Raw genomic sequence first — 17830 nt, 5'->3', positions numbered from 1 at the left:
AACAAGAGCACATTAGTCATGAGGGAAAAAAATGTAGTCACAAGTATTCTAAAGTTTCTTGCGTTGTCCAGGAAGTGGTAAAAGTACTAATTTATAATAGGAACAAGTTATAAATGCATTTTATAGTATTTATTATAAGATTAATCTAAAGAATAGAAAAACAATGTATAAATAAAATGCTATAAAGAAGGCAAGCTTAATGAAAAAATACTTAATCCAAAAGACCAAAAAGAAAAGAAAAAGTGAGATAGTAGACTAAACTAAAAGGTTCCATTCAACAAGATATAACAATTCTATATTCATATATGTACCTATATAAAGAACTTTAAAATACATAAGGAAATGATTGAAACTAATTTTCTGACACAATATTATTGTCAGGTAATAAACGTATATTATTAGGTAATAAGGTAAATGAAGAAACTCAAATACATGACATACCTTAGCTCTGTAGGAATGAGAACCCCCTTGAAAATTTATGACTCCATAAGCATCCGTTGGGCTCTGTTCTGTATGTTTTTCCACAGACCACTCTTCTAATGTCTGATTAAAATGGTCACCCAATTTCACATCTGAGTATTTCATGGCAAGACTTGCAGTAAAACAAGCATGTTGCTTGACCAAGCGACCACAAAAACACCTAAAGGAAAAAAGTAATAAAATTTTAAAAAAACCTTTTAAAAAATTAGTCAATGAAAAACCATACGAAAATAAATGAACTCAGAGTATGAAAATTAATCTTTTTGATTTTAGGATATCAGTAAATTAATACCGTCACCATAGAATTAAAATAGTATAAATACATTAGTATTTGATGATACAGTCTTCTAAATTTAGTTTGGGGCATCTACTTCCTACTGGATGGGCAAAACAGCATTGGAGATTGCAGAAATAAGTGTTAGTGAACCTGAAGACAGATCAATACAAATGATCTAATCTAATAAATGGGAAAAATTATTTTAATTAAATAAAAATGAAACAGGGCCTCAGTGACTTGTGGAAAATATCAAGCAATCTAATATATGTATACCTGGAGTTTCTAAGGGAAGAGAGATAGAGAATGGGGCAGCAAAGTATTTTAGGAAACAATGGCTGAAAACTTATAAATTTGGTGAAAAATATGAACTTGCAGATATTTATGCAAGAAGTACAAAAAGAACCATTCCTAGGCACATCATAGACCTGCTGTTGAAATCCAGAATTACAGGGAAAAAAAAAAAATCCTTAAAATAGCCAGAGGAAAAAAAGACCCATTACACACAGGAGAGCAACTACACTAACGACAGCTGACTTCTCACTAGAAACCAACAGCTAGAAGACAATATAATGGTATCTTCAAAGCACTGGAATGAGAAAAGTATCAACTCAGAATTCCACATTCAGTGAAAATACCCTTTAAAAATGAGAGTAAAATAAACATATTTTCAGATAAACCAAGCTGAGAAAATTCCTCTCCAGTATATCTGCATTATACCAAATGCTAAAGGAAGCTCTTCATCCTGAGTGTAAAGACACCAGACAGAAAACTTCCCATCTAGAGGAACAAATGAACAGGACTGGAGATGCTAAAACAACTCAATATATCTAAATGAATATATTCTATGCACTTCTTTTCCTAGCCCACCACCAAGAGACCTTCTCATCTTCCTCTTGTCTTCTTTCATCACAGCTTAAAAGAACAACATTACTCTTTAATTAGTTGCCTAAGTAAGAAATTTAGGTACCATCCTCAAATCTTCCCTTTCTCCATACATCCACCAAATCCTACTGAATTTGTCTGATTAATCCCTTCAAACATGCCTACTTCTCCTTCATCACCATAGCCAGTATCTTAATTCAGGCTCTCATTTTTTGCCAGAATTACTCCAAAAGTTTCTAAACTATTTTTTTCTCCCAATCCAATCTCCTCAAAATACCAACTGCTTTTATTGAAGAAAAAAAAAAAAAACTAAACATGTTACTTCCCTATATAATACCCTTTTAACATGAAATCAAAACTGTGTGGCATAGTACACAAAGAGCTTAAATGATCTGGCCCTACTTATTTCTCCAGACTCTGATCTCTCCAATATCCATCTTACATTCTACAGCCTGCAGTTTCCTGACAGAACCATAATCTTTTTCACTGCCAGGCCTTCCCACATCCTGTTCTCTCTGCCTAAAATCCCTTTCCCTCAATCTTTACCTAAGTCACATTCAGCTTTAGAACTCTGCTCAGATACCTACACTTGAGTTTCAAGCAGCTTTGCCTGATCCTTCACCTCCCAAGTCTGAGTAAAGTAACCCTTAAACATAATGGCCTGTGAATTTATCCCAATGTATTCTGATTTTTTTTATACATTAGTTTTATTTTTCAAAATTTGTGCAATGGAGTTATGAAAATTACCTGACGAGTTGTTGACAAATTTGACATCCTGGAAGGCACCTATAAAACAAGGTAAATCTATTACTTAAAGGGAAATAATTTTTTTAGTTTAAACTATATAAAATCCATAAAAAATACAAAACAAAGGAAAAATTATGTATTTAGTTTAATTTTTCAGTAGATAGCACAAGACATTTATACCTTAATTTACATATTCAAATAACTACTTTTAAAAACTAACATGATTTTCATATTTAAAATATAATTAGTTGTGACTTAAAACCATAAGAGAAAAGACTGACAGATTTAACTACATAAAAAATACAACATTTTTATGTGGCAAAAATATGTCACCCATAAAGTCTAAAGGTAAACTGAGAAAAAATATTTGCAGACAAAATGTTAGTTTTCCTAATATATAAGAGCTTCATTGAATCAATATAAAATAGGAAAATATATAAACAGATAATTCACAGTAAAAACAAACATGAAAAGGTATTTGATTAGAAAAATAATTTTTTTAATCCTTTAAGACAATATCTTGGTGAGAATATAGAGGAAAGTAGCCTCGTATCTGCTGGGAGGAGTATAAATTGATAAACTCTCTATGGAGGGCAATTTGGCAATACTTATCAAAATGAAAAATGCAGACTCTTTCTCTAAGTCTAAAGTACTAAGAGTGAAGGTTAAAAAATATCTACAGCATATGTGTAAAATGATTCACTTATAAGGTTATTCACTACAGAATTTTTTTTCATTCATTCATTCATTTATTTATTTATTTATTTATTGTGGTGAAGGAAAGAGCGGCATTTATTGTAAGGTACCAAACAAGGAGTCAGGGACGGCTACTGCTGAAAAAACCCAACAGAATTTTTTTTTCTAACAGCAAAAAAACAGAATAGCTAAAATGTCCTAAGGGAATACTAAAATTATGATCCAGATATATAATTAAAAAGGATGCAAAAATTAAGAGCAAAGTGGTTATTGCCAAGATAATAAACACGAGATAAACAGTATGTATTTAAAAGGGAAGAGGGAGGAATAAATATACATCTGCTTGGTCAGACAAAGAGTATATCTATTTCTGAAAGGTATCCCAAGGAATAGGTAACACCAGTTTCCTTTAGGGAGGGGAACTTATAGTTAAGGCACAGTGGTAAAAACGAGGCTTTCACTTATAATTTTTGGTACCTTGTAAATCAATGATTAACCTATTCATATTAAATTAATTTTAAAATCCAATTAGTGTAGGAAAAAATGACCAGCTAATGGTGTTTGTAAATTAGGTCTCATATGGATGGCTACAGGCAAGGGTATTTAATAACAGCTTGAGATTTCTTTAACACCTAATGAGGACTTGTATTATTTCTACTGCAAAGTAAAATTAACAAAATTACAAGAAATAAGCTCCTTAATGATAATACAATCTATTTTTTAATAAAGCAAAACCATAATTTTCTCTAAATGGAAGAACAACACAGTCTTATTTAGAACTGGCAGATCTAAATTCTAATCCAATCTTTATGAATTATTAGCCATGGGACCTGGGAAATGTCACTTATGCTCTCTGGTTAAGAAATGTAATCTTATCTTGTAATAAAACCTATCTTTAATAATTAGTAAGAAATACAAATAAATCATAGAATAATGATTGGAAGAGACATTAAGGTTATCTATTTTAATGATCTAAAAAGGCATTTACAGAAATTAACAAAAATTGGGGGAATATTAAAGAATATTAAAAATGTTTTCTCAACAGTAATCAAATAAATGCAAATTTAATACATACACTATTTTCTACTCATCACTTTTTCTTGAAGATGATGGATCATATTACTCTAGTCAATATTCAGGCAATCTCGTCACTACTGGTGATAATGTGTCTTCTTTTATCTTTTGTAAAGTTTTTTGGCATTACACATACTAAGCGGGAATAAAACTTTAAACACAAAAGTTTTATCCACTAAGATCTCCACTGTGACCTAATTTTAATTTATAATGCTAAAAACTGAAAATAACTCAAACGGCAAAGAGTAGGATAGGTATATGAATTGTGATACTTACACTAACAGAATATTAACTACCATTCTTATAAAATATCTATATCATGAAAAAATGTAATTACTATAACATTTTGTTAAAAAAGCAGATTCAAAGCTTTACGTATAGACTGAATTTAGCAATATTTTAAAACGAAAGCTATGCACTGAGAAAAGATTAAAAATAGGTGCAATTAATGTTATTAATAATGACTGTCTTCATGTTTTGAAACTGAGTATTGTGCCTACTTTCTTTTTTTTAATGATAGAGTAACTTTTTAAATTAAATAAATAAATATATTTATTTTTGGCTGCTCTGGGTCTTGGCTGCTGTGTGCGGGCTTTCTCTGGTTGTGGCGAGCGGGGGCTACTCTTCATTGCGGTGCATGGGCTTCTCATTGCAGTGGTTTCTCTTGTTGCGGAGCACGGTCTTCTAGGTGCACGGGCTTCAGTAGCTGTGGCTCGCAGGCTCTACAGCACAGGCTCAGTAGTTGGGGCACACAGGCTTAGATGCTCCGCCGCATGTGACAACTTCCTGGACCAGGGATCAAACCCGTGTCTCCCGCATTGGCAGATGGATTCTTAACCACTGCGCCACAAGGGAAGTCCCTGAGCCTACTTTCTGCATCTCAAAACTTTCCAAAAGTTATCATGCACATTCCTCTTATAATGGAAATTTGTTTAAGTGAGAGATATATTCAAAATAGGTATTTTTTGCTGTTTAAAAAAAAAGAGAAATGTTGAATTCAAACAGCAGGTTTATGTAATGTAACAAACAAAAGGTTCAGAAATTCTATTCAACAAATATTTACCAAAAACTCACTATGGACAATAATGGTGACAGGTGCTATAATTTAAAATACATCAGTTAATAAAAGATTACCTACTTGGCTGTATTTTCATAAGAGCCATATAGTAAATGGAAGTAAAGTTGCAGAGAAGATTACTACATAGCAAACAGGGTTTAACAGGAGACAGCAAAGGTAAGAAGACTAAAAATCCTTGTAAATGCCTTTTTCAATTAATTTTTCCTAAGTGCCTGTGAAAAGAGGTGCTCTGTAGGCCAGAAAATAACTGTATTTTTAATTTACCCTTTTAAGCTTCTTGCTATTTTTAGGTCTAAAGAAAAAGAAAAATATTAGGAAAAATATTTCTTCAATAAATACCTCAACAGGTCTTTTTCTTGAATTCTAACTACTGTCCTTTACTTAAAATTTTTTCTATTATCAAAGCCATTTTAAAGACCAAAAGACAATCAGAGATGCCAACAGAATCTCTGGTGATAGGTTTTCCACTAAGTGCTCATTATAGCTATATTTTGGCAAACAAAACCAGCAACTATTAGGTTCATATTGGTTTCTTCAGCATAAACCATAGTGTTGGGCACTCAGTAGATGCCCATTAAACCGATACACAAACTTTTTTAAGTTCTCAGTATCAGTGAATCAATTAAAAAAGAGAGCCTTAACTGTCTTTGTAATACACTAGTATGATATGGGGGAGATTAGGGATGGAACAACACTTTGAAGAAGAGGTTTTATGTTGTGAAATGTCATTAAGAACTCCAGAACACTGATATTTTGCTATGATAGCTCCTTCTCCTAATCCTAAAAGAATAATTAACAGTAAGCACAAAAGTTAACAGTAACTACAAATAATTAATAATTAAAATTTTTAATAAATAAATAGCAATATAATTTACATCTAAATTTCTAGAAGAGGGACTTCCTTGGTGGTCCAGTGGTAAAGAATCCGCCTTCCAATGCAGCAGACGCAGGTTCAATCCCTGGTCAGGGAACTAAGATCCCACATGCCGCGCGGCAACTAAGCCCACGCACCTCGACAAGAGAGCCCGCGCACCACAGCTATAGAGCCCATGTGCACTGGAGCCCTCACGCCACAACTAGAGACAAAAATCCCACACACTGCAACTAAAGAGAAGCCCAAGTGCCGCAACAAAGAGACCGTGCTCCGTAATGAAAGATCCTGCATGCCTCAACGAAGATCTCGTTTGCCACAATTAAGACCCAACGTAGCCAAAAATATAAGGTAGGTAGGTAGGTAAATAAATAAATTTATTTATTTATTTATTTCTAGAAGAACCCAGAAGAAAGAGAAGTATGCTTACCTGTGAGGGTCTTTTGAACTTGGTATAATGTATACACATTCCCTCTTGGTCAAAGTGCTTTCTATCCAGGATTTCTGGGACTAAAACAGAAAGTTTAAAAAAGATGGTTTATAAATTAACCAACTAATATTACAAGGAAAAATTTAATGATAAATACATTAAAATAATTTAATTCACTAAATATTTACTATATACAAACATGTTGACTGACGACAGCACACCTAAAATATTAGAATCATTCCATTTAAGTCCAGTGAGATTGAGATTACTAAATCAACAGTGCTATGCAGATACTGTGGCTTCAAATAACCAGAGAGGAGGGAAATCGAGTTTCAGCCAGAAACTTCAAGAGGGGCTGGTATGATCCTGGGAAGTGGATCATTTTAAAGCCAATTAAAAGTGACTGTCAGGGCTTCCCTGGTGGCGCAGTGGTTGAGAGTTCGCCTGCCGATGCAGGGGACACGGGTTCGTGCCCTGCTCTGGGAAGATCCCACATGCCGCAAAGCGGCTAACCCTGTGAGCCATGGCCGCTGAGCCTGCGTGTCCTGAGCCTGTGCTCCGCAACGGGAGAGGCCACAACAGTGAGAGGCCCGCGTACCACACACACACACACACACAAAAAGTGACTGTCAGATTCAACTAAAAATAAAATAAAACCTAATAATAGCTATACTCTGTTTCTAAGACAAATACCTAAAGCATAGGCCATGGAATGGCTAATGGTACAGGGATAGAAAGAGATATCAAGCAAATTCTAATCAAAAGAAAGACAATACTAAAAAAAAATACATGCTAAACATCAACAGGGATAGTGCAGGTTATTATATGATTTCAAATATCTGATTCACCAGACTACTACAACAATCTTAAATATGAATCACCAAATAAAGTAGTCTCAAAATGCATAAAGCAAAAACATCAATATGGAGAATAAGACAAATCTAGGATGACAGTGGAAGATTAACACATTTCCGTCAATTACTCTAAACCTGAAATAATTTCAAATTTAAAAGTTTTTTTTAAAATTACTTTTTATACCACCACTTAAGCTTCTGCCTGGATCCCCAGACTCTGTATCCTGCTATTGGTGATTGATCAAAAAGGGATGAGGTGGACTTCCCTGGTGGCTCAGTGGTTAAGAATCCACCTGCCAATGCAGGGGACACGGGTTCGAGCCCTGGTCTGGGAAGATCCCACATGCCGCGGAGCACATAAGCCCATCCACCACAACTACTGAGCCTGCACTCTAGAGCCTGCGAGCCACAACTACTGAGCCTGCGTGCCACAACTACTGAAGCCCACACGCCTAGAGGCCATGCTCTGCAACAAGAGAAGCCACCGCAATGAGAAGCCCGTGCACAGCAACAAAGAGTAGCCCCCGCTCACTGCAACTAGAGAAAGCCCGCATGCAGCAATGAAGATCCACGGCAGCCAAAAATAAAATAAAATAAATAAATAAATTTATTTTTTAAAAAAAGGGATGAGGCATTACATACTGAGATAGGTGAAACTCCATAAATTCGGACTGAGTAGATTGAAGATCTTGAGCTTCATCCTCCACATAATATATATATTAGACATATAAACATTAAATATCTAATATATCTATAGATATAGATATATATTAAATATAGGTATTAGCACGCTCTCTCTCTCAAAATCTCTCGCCCCCATCCCCCTCTTTCTTACCAGTACAGTACAAAAAGGAAGAGCCTGTATTCCAAAAAGAAACCTCTAGGGAATTCTCTGGGGGTCCACTGGTTAGGATTCTTCTGTGCTTCCACTGCAGGGGGCATGGGTTCGATCCCTGGTTGGGGAACTAAGATCCTGCAAGCCACCACCTTCTTTTTCTAACTAAAGTCTGGTAGTATTCCTTTGAAGAATCTGCTTCCCTACATACCCCTTGCGGGGGGGGAAATAGGAATCTCTCCAGTTTTACTGTATTAGGAATACACCTAGCAAACGCAACCCTGATTCAATCCAATTCCCCATCTATTCCATAACTGCCTATATTAATATGACTATGGAAAAAAACAAAACAACACCCTCTGGTTTCACTTTAAAGCCCTGACCACAAACCTCAAATGTCCCTTCATGATGTCCAACAGTCACACCATATTTCCCTGGTCCATTTTCTCATTCTTCTGTATGATTTCACACCATCTCCTCCTCTCCTCAAACCACCAACACTCCTTCAGCATTCTTACTCTCAAGTGATGATCTACTTCCCATTTCACTCAGAAAATTGAGCAAGAAGAGAACTTCTACAAACCTCTACCACATCTGTCCACCAATGAGTATCTATACCCACACATTCTGCCTTCCTTCCTGTGACTGTGTTCCTATTTAAGTCTAATCACTCTTGCGCTCTAGACCCCATACCCTTACTAACTCTCCACCAGTTCTCCCTGATTTTTTCCCCTTCTTTATTAACTTATTCCTATCAGCACGTAACATGCTATTATTCTTCCCATTTTAAACACAACAAATTTTGCATGACTCCATTTGCCCCTCAAGCTAACACATAATGTTTCTGTCTCCATCTACAGTAAAGATCATTGGAAGAAGTGTTTCCCTCTTTTCTTCTCCTCCCATGCTTTCTAAAACCCACTCCAGTCAGACTTTCAAGGCAAGCACTCTCCTAAAATAAGTTTCAACAAGATCATCAATGGTTTTCTCTAAATCCAAAGGTCAACTTTCAGGACTCATCTTCATTGATATATCAGCAGCATTTAACAAAATCAACCATTCTTACCTTCTTAAAACATTTTCATCAGTTAGTTTGATTTTCTTCCCTTCACTGGCCACTCCATTGCTGATTTCTCCTCTTCTCCTCAATCTTTAGACTTCTTTTTTCCAATTATATTCACTCAGACTTTGGACTTCTTTTTTCCGGTTATATTCACTCAGACTTTGGACTTTTTTTCCAGTTATAGTCATTCTTTTAGTGCTCACATCCAGTTTGCCATCAATACACTGGATAACTCTCTAATTTGTATTTCCATGTCAGATCTTTCCCTGAACTCCATGCTCACATAACCAACTGCCTACTTAACAGCTTCATTTTGATGTCTAACAGGCATCTCAAACGTAACATGGCCAAAACTGAGCTCATCTTTCACCCAAACACTATTTCTCATAAAGTCTTCCCCATCTCAGTAAATGGTAACTCTATTCTTCCAGTTGTAATTCTTTCTTTTTTTTTTTAAAGGCAAAAATACTTCTTTTTCTTTTTTTTGGCTGCATGGCACGCAGGATCTTAGTTCCCCAACCAGGGATCGAACCTGTGGCCCCTGCAGTGGAAGTGTGGAATCTTAACCAATGGACCGCCAGGGAAGTCCCTTAAGGCAAAAATTTTAATGTCATCTTTGGTTTCCTCTTCTTATGTACTTCATATATAATCCCATGGCAAAACCTGTCAGCTTGCCTTCAAAACACATCCAATATCCAACCACTTCTCACACCTCCACTGCTACTATTCTGGCCCAAGCCATCATCACCTCTTGCCTGGCTTACTGCAGAAACCACTCACGCCACCCTTGCCAAAAGAAATTAAATAATCTTTTTAAAACATTTTTATTTTATTTATTTATTTTTGGTCATGCCACACAGCATATGGAATCTTAGTTCCCTGACCAGGGATCGAACCCATGGCACTTGCAATGGAAGTGCAGAGTCTTAACCACTGGACCACCAGGGAAGTCCCTAAAGTAATCCTTTTAAAATATGTCATTATGTCACTTCTCTGCTCAAAACTCTTCAGTATTTTCACATTTTACTCAAAGAAGTTTTATAAAAGCCAAAGTCCTTACAATAATCTTTAAGGTCCTAGTGCTCTGCATCTCTGCATCCTGACTCATTACTTTCATTCTATCACCTCCTTCAAGTCTTTGAGCAAACGTCACCTTTCTCAATGAGACTTACTCTATTTAGGAATGCAATCTCCATCACTCCCTACTCCCTTATGCACCTGTAGAGCAACAGAACCATCCCCAGGATCACATTTAGAGCATTCTTCTGAGAACCAAAAGATCTGGCCATGTCAGTTAGACTGCTGGTATATTATTGCTATCCTGGCCCCTTCTCCCACTCCACAACCATAGTACACTGAAGGTAGGCAGAGCATCTGGACCTGAAGACATTTATTCATGTGACTTCGGCTTGTAACTTGAAAAAAATACCATTTGGTAGGCTGCTCTGATACGTGATAACGTGAGCTTGAATTTCTACCAAAACCAACTTAACCTACTGCTTTAAACTCATGAAATTTTCATTAAGCTCCTATTATTAAAAATGCAGGGTTTAGGGGTAGCACTAAAATTATACTGTGATTTATCATTTAAAGGGTTGCTTCTCTCTTCTAGAAAAAATTGGAACTGGTTTGAGGGGGAAAAACAGATTAGTGGTTGTACTTGCTGCTATATTTTTACTGGTTGTTAAAGCAAGACAAAGATTTGTTTGGAATTTCTCCCTGTGAGCTTCTTTGCAAACAAATGGCAATGACCACAGCTCAGTCCCATGCTATGGTAATGAAGTCCACCAAAATCAGATTCTAGAACATATGCAAATAACCTACTAAAATAATGGCAATATACATGCATGAGAAGCACTCAGACTACTCCGGTATAAATTATATATATATGTTTTTAACTAAATCATTTGCAGTTCATGAGCATATGTCTAAAGCCTACAATATGAATGAAAGATGGGCAAAAAATGAACACAACATGAGCAAATTTATTAATTAACAGTGGACCTTTCTAAGGAGTTCTGTCAAAGACAACCACTTGACAAAAGAGGAAAAGGTCTTAGGGAGAACTTGGAAATATATGGGCATAGATAAATGCTATGAAATGCAATCTTGTACAGTTCACATCCTTTTTTTTTTTTTAACCTCATCTTTTTCTTGATAGGAAAACTAGAAAGAATAGAGTAGACTTAAACAACACTGTCAATCAATTTTACCTGATGGAACTTATAAAATACTCCATCCAAAATAGCATATACTGATTTAGGACTTATTTGCAAATAAGATAAAGGACTCAGAAAACTCAACATTAAAAAAAAAAATCCAATTCACAAATGGGCAAAAGACATGGAGAGACATTTCACCAAAGAGAATATGCTTACTTTACCAAATAAGTGTAAGAAAAGGTGCTCAATTTCACTGGCTATTAGGGAAATGCAAATTTAAAACTACAATGCAATACCACTTCACAACCACTAGAAAGGCTTTAATCAAAGGCTGACAATACCCAGTGCAAGCACAGATGTATAAACTGGAATCTCATACTTTACTAGTCGGAATGCAGAATGGTATAAACACTTACAAAGGAAAAGTTTGGTTGTTTACTGAAATGTTAAACATAAACTTACATATGACTCCAAGATTCCATTCCTAACTATCTTCCCCCCAAAAATGAAAACATGTCCACACAAAGACTTGTATTTGAATGTTCTAGAAACATTATTCATAATAACCAACAAAGTGATATATCCATGCAATGATATATACTACTTAACAATAAAGAGGGACAAACTAAAGATAACACGCAACACTGCTGGACCTCAAAAACATTATGGTAATGGAAAGACCCAGACATAAGATATTATGATTTCATTTACATGAAATTTCTAGAAAGGCAAAACCACAGAAACAGTAAGTTTAGTAATTACCTGGGGCTGAGAGTGAGAGCAGGGATAAACTGCAAACAAGTAAAAGGGAACTTTGTGAGGTATCTAAAACTGGATTATGTTGGTTATAAAAGTAAATAAATTTATTAAAAACCATCAAATGAAAAAAAAAAGAAAAAAAAAAACCCACCAAATGGGGAACTCCCTGGCAGTCCACTGGTTAGGACTCTGTGCTTTCACTGCCGAGAGCCTTGGTTCAATCCCTGGTTGGGGAACTAAGATCCCACGAGTCACACAGCATGGCCAAAACCAAACAAACAAAACAAAAAACCCCATCAAATGTGTATACTTAAAAACGGCAAATTTTATAGTATGAGCATTATTCCACAACAAAGCTGTTAAAAAGGCAGGGGAGGGTTACAAGACATGTAAAACAGAATGAGAAGATCAAACGTAAGTTTAATCAGAGCTCCAGAAAGAGAAAAGACAAGGTATGGACAGAGACTTAGACATGAAAGTTAAAAGACTGTCCAAAGTCACACAGCTAGTAGTTTACCCTGACTCCAAAGCCTCTACTAGCTTTCTTTTTTTAGCTTTTTAAAAGAAATTTAAGATAAGCATTTGAAAATCATTTGATGATATGCTTTAAATAAGCACCTTTCTTACATCTTTTTTTGAAACCAATGAGTAGAAATATATTAATTACTTTCAAAAGTAGAATTCCTATGTAATCACTATGTATATAATTTTCTGAACATGGAGAAAAATAAAAAGAACAGAGAGCTAACATACCTCTCCTAAAAGGCATTGTTAATTGCTAACTACTGCTAAGCAGTATTAGCTTTTCCCCTTTTCTTTCTCCAATTCCACTCCTCAGCAACAGTCTACCCGAAGCAACTCTAACTATAGCTATTCAAACCCAAGTGGCGATAGGGATGGAAGTATCAACAGATTTCAAAATGACTGTTCTACAGCAACGAACTAATGCCCCAGTTAAGTCTAAATGCCGTCTTGTAAAACTTTGGATAGTTATTAATTGAAATACTCGTAGAAGTGAAACAAAGGTGGGCTTCCCTGGTGGCGCAGTGGTTGAGAGTCCGCCTGCCGATGCAGGGGACACGGGTTTGTGCCCCGGTCCGGGAAGATCCCACATGCCGCGGAGCGGCTGGGCCCCTGAACCATGGCCACTGAGCCTGCCTGTCTGGAGCCTGTGCTCTGCAACGGGAGAGGCCACAGCAGTGAGAGGTCCGTGTACCGCAAAAAAAAAAAAAGTGAAACACAGGTATATATACTTTTCATACCTTATGCCTTCCTAGTAATTGTAAATATAAACATTTTCATTGACATTTTAATTTACATACGGAAGAAAAATGAATCCCAAGTAGCATTTACCATAAGGAATCATCAGAGCTCTCTTTAGGAAAATTAATCAGGGAGGTAAGTAAAAGTAAGCTAGAGCCACCAGTCTTTTGGGGAGGGGCAATGGAAGCCTGGACTAGTAAAGGAATGGATACAACAGATAATTTCCAAATCCTTTATAGTTTAACACAATGCCTTACAAAAAAATAAACACTACAGATCAATTATTAATATAGTCCTGGTTTCTCATCCTTTCTTCAAATTCACCTCTGCAATTATTTGTCCAACAACAGACAACTCATCAGGGCCCAAAGGAACACCTTTCCCCTTAAACTGATGCTTCCTTCAACTTCCCCGCTTCTTAGAGAAGTATGGCTATACTCTAAATGGGGAATCAGTAAATTTTTTCTATTAAGAGCCAGATGGTAAATGTTTTAGGCTTTTTGAACCACATACTGTCTCCATCACCTATTCTTTGTTTTGTTTTTTAACCACTAAAAAACATAAGAACCATTCTTAGCCCAAGGCCATACAGAACAGGCCTTGGTCAGATTTGGCATACATGACATAGTTTGCCAACTCACGCTCTAAATCCCACAAAAGCTTCCCACAAAAAAATCTCACCATTCCACTGAGTCAATTCAATCTAACAAGTACGTGCCAAGCCCTTCAGATTCTTCCCCTACACTGTTTCTTGGATATTACTAATGTCCCTTCTACCAGCCCTACAATCCCAATAGATCCTTGTATTAAGAGTTGCTTTCTAGAGGAGGAACCAAGATGGCGGAGCAGAAGGATGTGCTCTCACTCCCTCTTCCGAGAACACCAAAATCACAACTAGCTGCTAGACAATCATCGACAGGAAGACACTGGAACTCACCAAAAAAGATACCCCACATCCAAAGACAAAGGAGAAGCCACAATGAGACAGTAGGAGGGGTGCAGTCACAGTAAAACCAAATCCCATAACTGGTGGGTGGGTGAATCACAGACTGGTGAACACTTATACTACAGAAGTCCACCCACTGGAGTAAAGGTTCTGAACCCCACATCAGGCTTCCCAACCTGGGGGTCCGGCAATGGGAGGAGGAATTCCTAGAGAATCAGACTTTGAAGCCTAGGAGGAATTGATTGCAGGAGTTCGACAGGACTGGGGGAAACAGAGACTCCACTCTTGGAGGACACACACAAAGTAGTGTCCACATTGGGACCCAGGGGAAGGAGCAGTGACCCCCCAGGGTAGACTGAAAAAGACCTACCTGCTAGTGTTGGAGGGTCTCCTGCAGAGGCGGGTGTGGCTCTGTTTCACCATGGGGACAAGGACACTGGCAGCAGAAGTTCTGGGAAGTACTCCTTAGCGTGACACCTCCCAGAGTCTGCCATTAGCCCGACCAAAGACCCCAGGCAGGTTCAAAGGTTGGGTGGCCTCAGGGAGGGAACCCAGCCCCACCCATCAACAGTCAAGTGGATTAAAGTTTTACTGAGCTCTGCTCACCAGAGCAACAGTAACCTCTACCCACCACCAGTCCCTCCCTTCGAGCCTCTGAGATGGCCTCATCCACCAGAGGGCAGACAGCAGAAGCAAGAAGAACTACAGTCCTGCAGCCTGTGGAACAAAAACCACATTCACATAAAGATAGACAAGATGAAAAGGCAGAGGGCTATATACCAAATAAAGGAACAAGATAAAACCCCAGAAAAACAACTAAATGTAGTGGAGATAAGCAACCTTCCAGAAAAAGAATTCAGAATAATGATACTGAAGATGATCAAGGACCTCGGAAAAAGGATGGAGGCAAAGATCGAGAAGATGCAAGAAATGTTTAACAAAGACCTAGAAGAATTAAAGAACAAACAGAGATGAACAATACAATAACTGAAATGAAAACTACACTTGAAGGAATCAATAGCAGAATAACTGAGGCAGAAGAACGGATAAGTGACCTGGAAGACAGAATGGTGGAATTCACTGCTGCGGAACAGAATAAAGAAAAAAAATGAAAAGAAATGAAGACAGCCTGAGAGACCTCTGGGACAACATTAGACGCAACAACATTCTCATTCTCCCAGAAGGAGAAGAGAGAGAGAAAGGACCAGAGAAAATATCTGAAGAGATTATAGTCGAAAACTTTGGAGAGGGTGTGGAGAAAAGGGAACCCTCTTGCACTGTTGGTGGTAATGTAAATTGATACAGCCACTATGGAGAACAGTATGGAGGTTCCTTAAAAAACTAAAAATAGAATTACCATATGATCCAGCAATCCCACTACTGGGCATATACCCAAAGAAAACCATAATTCAAAAAGACACATGCACCCCGATGTTCACTGCAGCACTATTTACAATAGCCAGGTCATGGAAGCAACCTAAATGCCCATCGACAGACAAATGGATAAAGAAGATGTGGTACATATATACAATGGAATATTACTCAGCCCTAAAAAAGGAACAAAATTGAGTCATTTGTTGAGACGTGGATGGATCTAGAGACTGTCATACAGAGTGAAGTAAATCAGAAAGAGAAAAACAAATATCGTATATTAACACACGTATGTGGAACCTAGAACAATGGTACAGATGAACCGGTTTGCAGGGCAGAAGTTGAGAGACAGATGTAGAGAACAAACGTATGGACACCAAGAGGGGAAAACCGCGGTGGGGTGGGGGATGGTGGTATGCTGAATTGGGCGATTGGGATTGACATGTATACACTGATGTGTATAAAACTGATGACTAATAAGAACCTGCAGTATAAAAAAAAACAGAAAAACTAATACTAAACTCTCTTTGGGTTAATTTGTATGGAAATATGTTAATATAAATGTTTCAGACATTACATGAAATTTCTAAAAATCTTGTATGTTCTGATATAATGTTATAAGTCATAATTCTAGTTATTACTTTAAAATATATATCTCAGAAATAACTAAATTTCCTTGTCAATTGCATTATTATGAACTTTCATAAAATCTTTAACTGTGGTCATTTTTAAGTCTTTTTTCATTCACAGACAGTTCTAGATGTACTCTGATGCTTTTCCAAATATGTTCCTATAAAAGGGTTTCATCTTCAAGGAATTCATGGAAAAGACTCTGACAAGTACAGGTTTCTGGTAACTGATTATACTGCTGAACTGAATGAATAAGCATTTTCAGAACTCTAATGGAAAACTGATGAATTCATAAAAGTGCTAACAAAAGATCAAGATAAAAAAAATTAATTACATGGGACTGAGTGAACTGATTAGGATGATTATAATTTTTGTGACTTTCTGTTTGAATTAAAAAAAAAAAAACTACCCCAGAAGGACTCAGAGGCAAAAAACATACAAATCAATTTTCACTGCAAAGTAAAGGAGCTGTTACAGTAGAGGATTACTGGACTGAATGTCAATATTATGACATAGTATGAGTGTGTTTCGTGTTTGGTAAATTGCAGTCATTGTTGCTTTTGTTGTGGTCAAAAAAATAAATAAAAATATTTTTAAAGAAAAAAAAGAGTTGCTTTCTAATGAGGTGAAAAAAGAGGTGGGGCTAAAGAGTTTTAGATGTAGATTAACAAAAGTTATTTTTCCTGCAGGTTTCCTATAGCTGATAGTCACATATCCCAGCTGATAACTGCAAATCCTTCCCAATGACTGGTTTCTGCAATTTTTGAAATTCTGAGTTTCTGCTCTGCCATCAGGTATCCAATCAAATGTACCCTGGATTACAAATATATGTATATTTATATTCCCGATTTTATACTTCTTATGCTAGACTGTATTACTGACTTTTACCAAAAGGTGGCACACTACAAACACAAATCTGAAAATTCCTAAACTTAGGAACTTTTACTAGGTAAAGTAAAAACTAACTATATCCACAGAACATTAGCAAAAGAGGGAAACTTAGGGATCACTTAGTGATCTTCAGTGGTTAAAGAGCACAGATTCTGGAGTCAGATTAACCTGTTAGAATTCTAGCTTTGTTGTTTATACTGTCGATGCAACCTTAAGCAAGTTTCTGAACTTGTACCCTCACCTATAATATAGAAAAATAACAGTACCTAATTCACAATGTTGCTCTGAAGACTACGGTCCATGTTTTAGCAAAATGCCACACACACAGTCATATTTCAACAACTCTTCAAAATTCAGTTATAAATTCTTCCTATCTGTCTCCTAGCAATAAGGGACACATATGCTATAAATAAACCTTCTAACCACATACTACTCTTCAAACAAGTCAGTAATAGCACATCCTTCTTGCCTATATGCTGAGAACAAAAATTGGGGGAAAAAAAGATTGCTCTAAAAATTCT

General features: G+C 36.6%; 1 protein-coding gene across 3 annotated transcripts in view; it reads right to left on the bottom strand.

Moving 5' to 3' along the window:
- The window catches only part of TRPM7 (transient receptor potential cation channel subfamily M member 7), a 112386-nt gene that overhangs the window by 83228 nt on the left and 11328 nt on the right, over positions 1-17830 (bottom strand). For all 3 annotated transcript variants that reach the window (XM_024761869.1, XM_024761871.1, XM_024761870.1), the window contains exons 2-4: positions 6536-6615; positions 2387-2425; positions 442-640 (exon numbers count right to left, since the gene is read on the bottom strand). In XM_024761869.1, coding sequence (XP_024617637.1) covers positions 442-640; positions 2387-2425; positions 6536-6615 — 318 coding nt within the window. The remainder of the gene's footprint in view (positions 1-441; positions 641-2386; positions 2426-6535; positions 6616-17830) is intronic.

Source organism: Neophocaena asiaeorientalis, unplaced genomic scaffold (genome assembly GCF_003031525.2).
Source record: "Neophocaena asiaeorientalis asiaeorientalis breed wild unplaced genomic scaffold, Neophocaena_asiaeorientalis_V1.1 scaffold111, whole genome shotgun sequence".
NCBI lineage: Eukaryota > Metazoa > Chordata > Mammalia > Artiodactyla > Phocoenidae > Neophocaena > Neophocaena asiaeorientalis.
The sequence above is the reverse complement of the archived record's forward strand: the minus strand, read 5'-3'. Positions and strand labels throughout refer to the sequence as shown.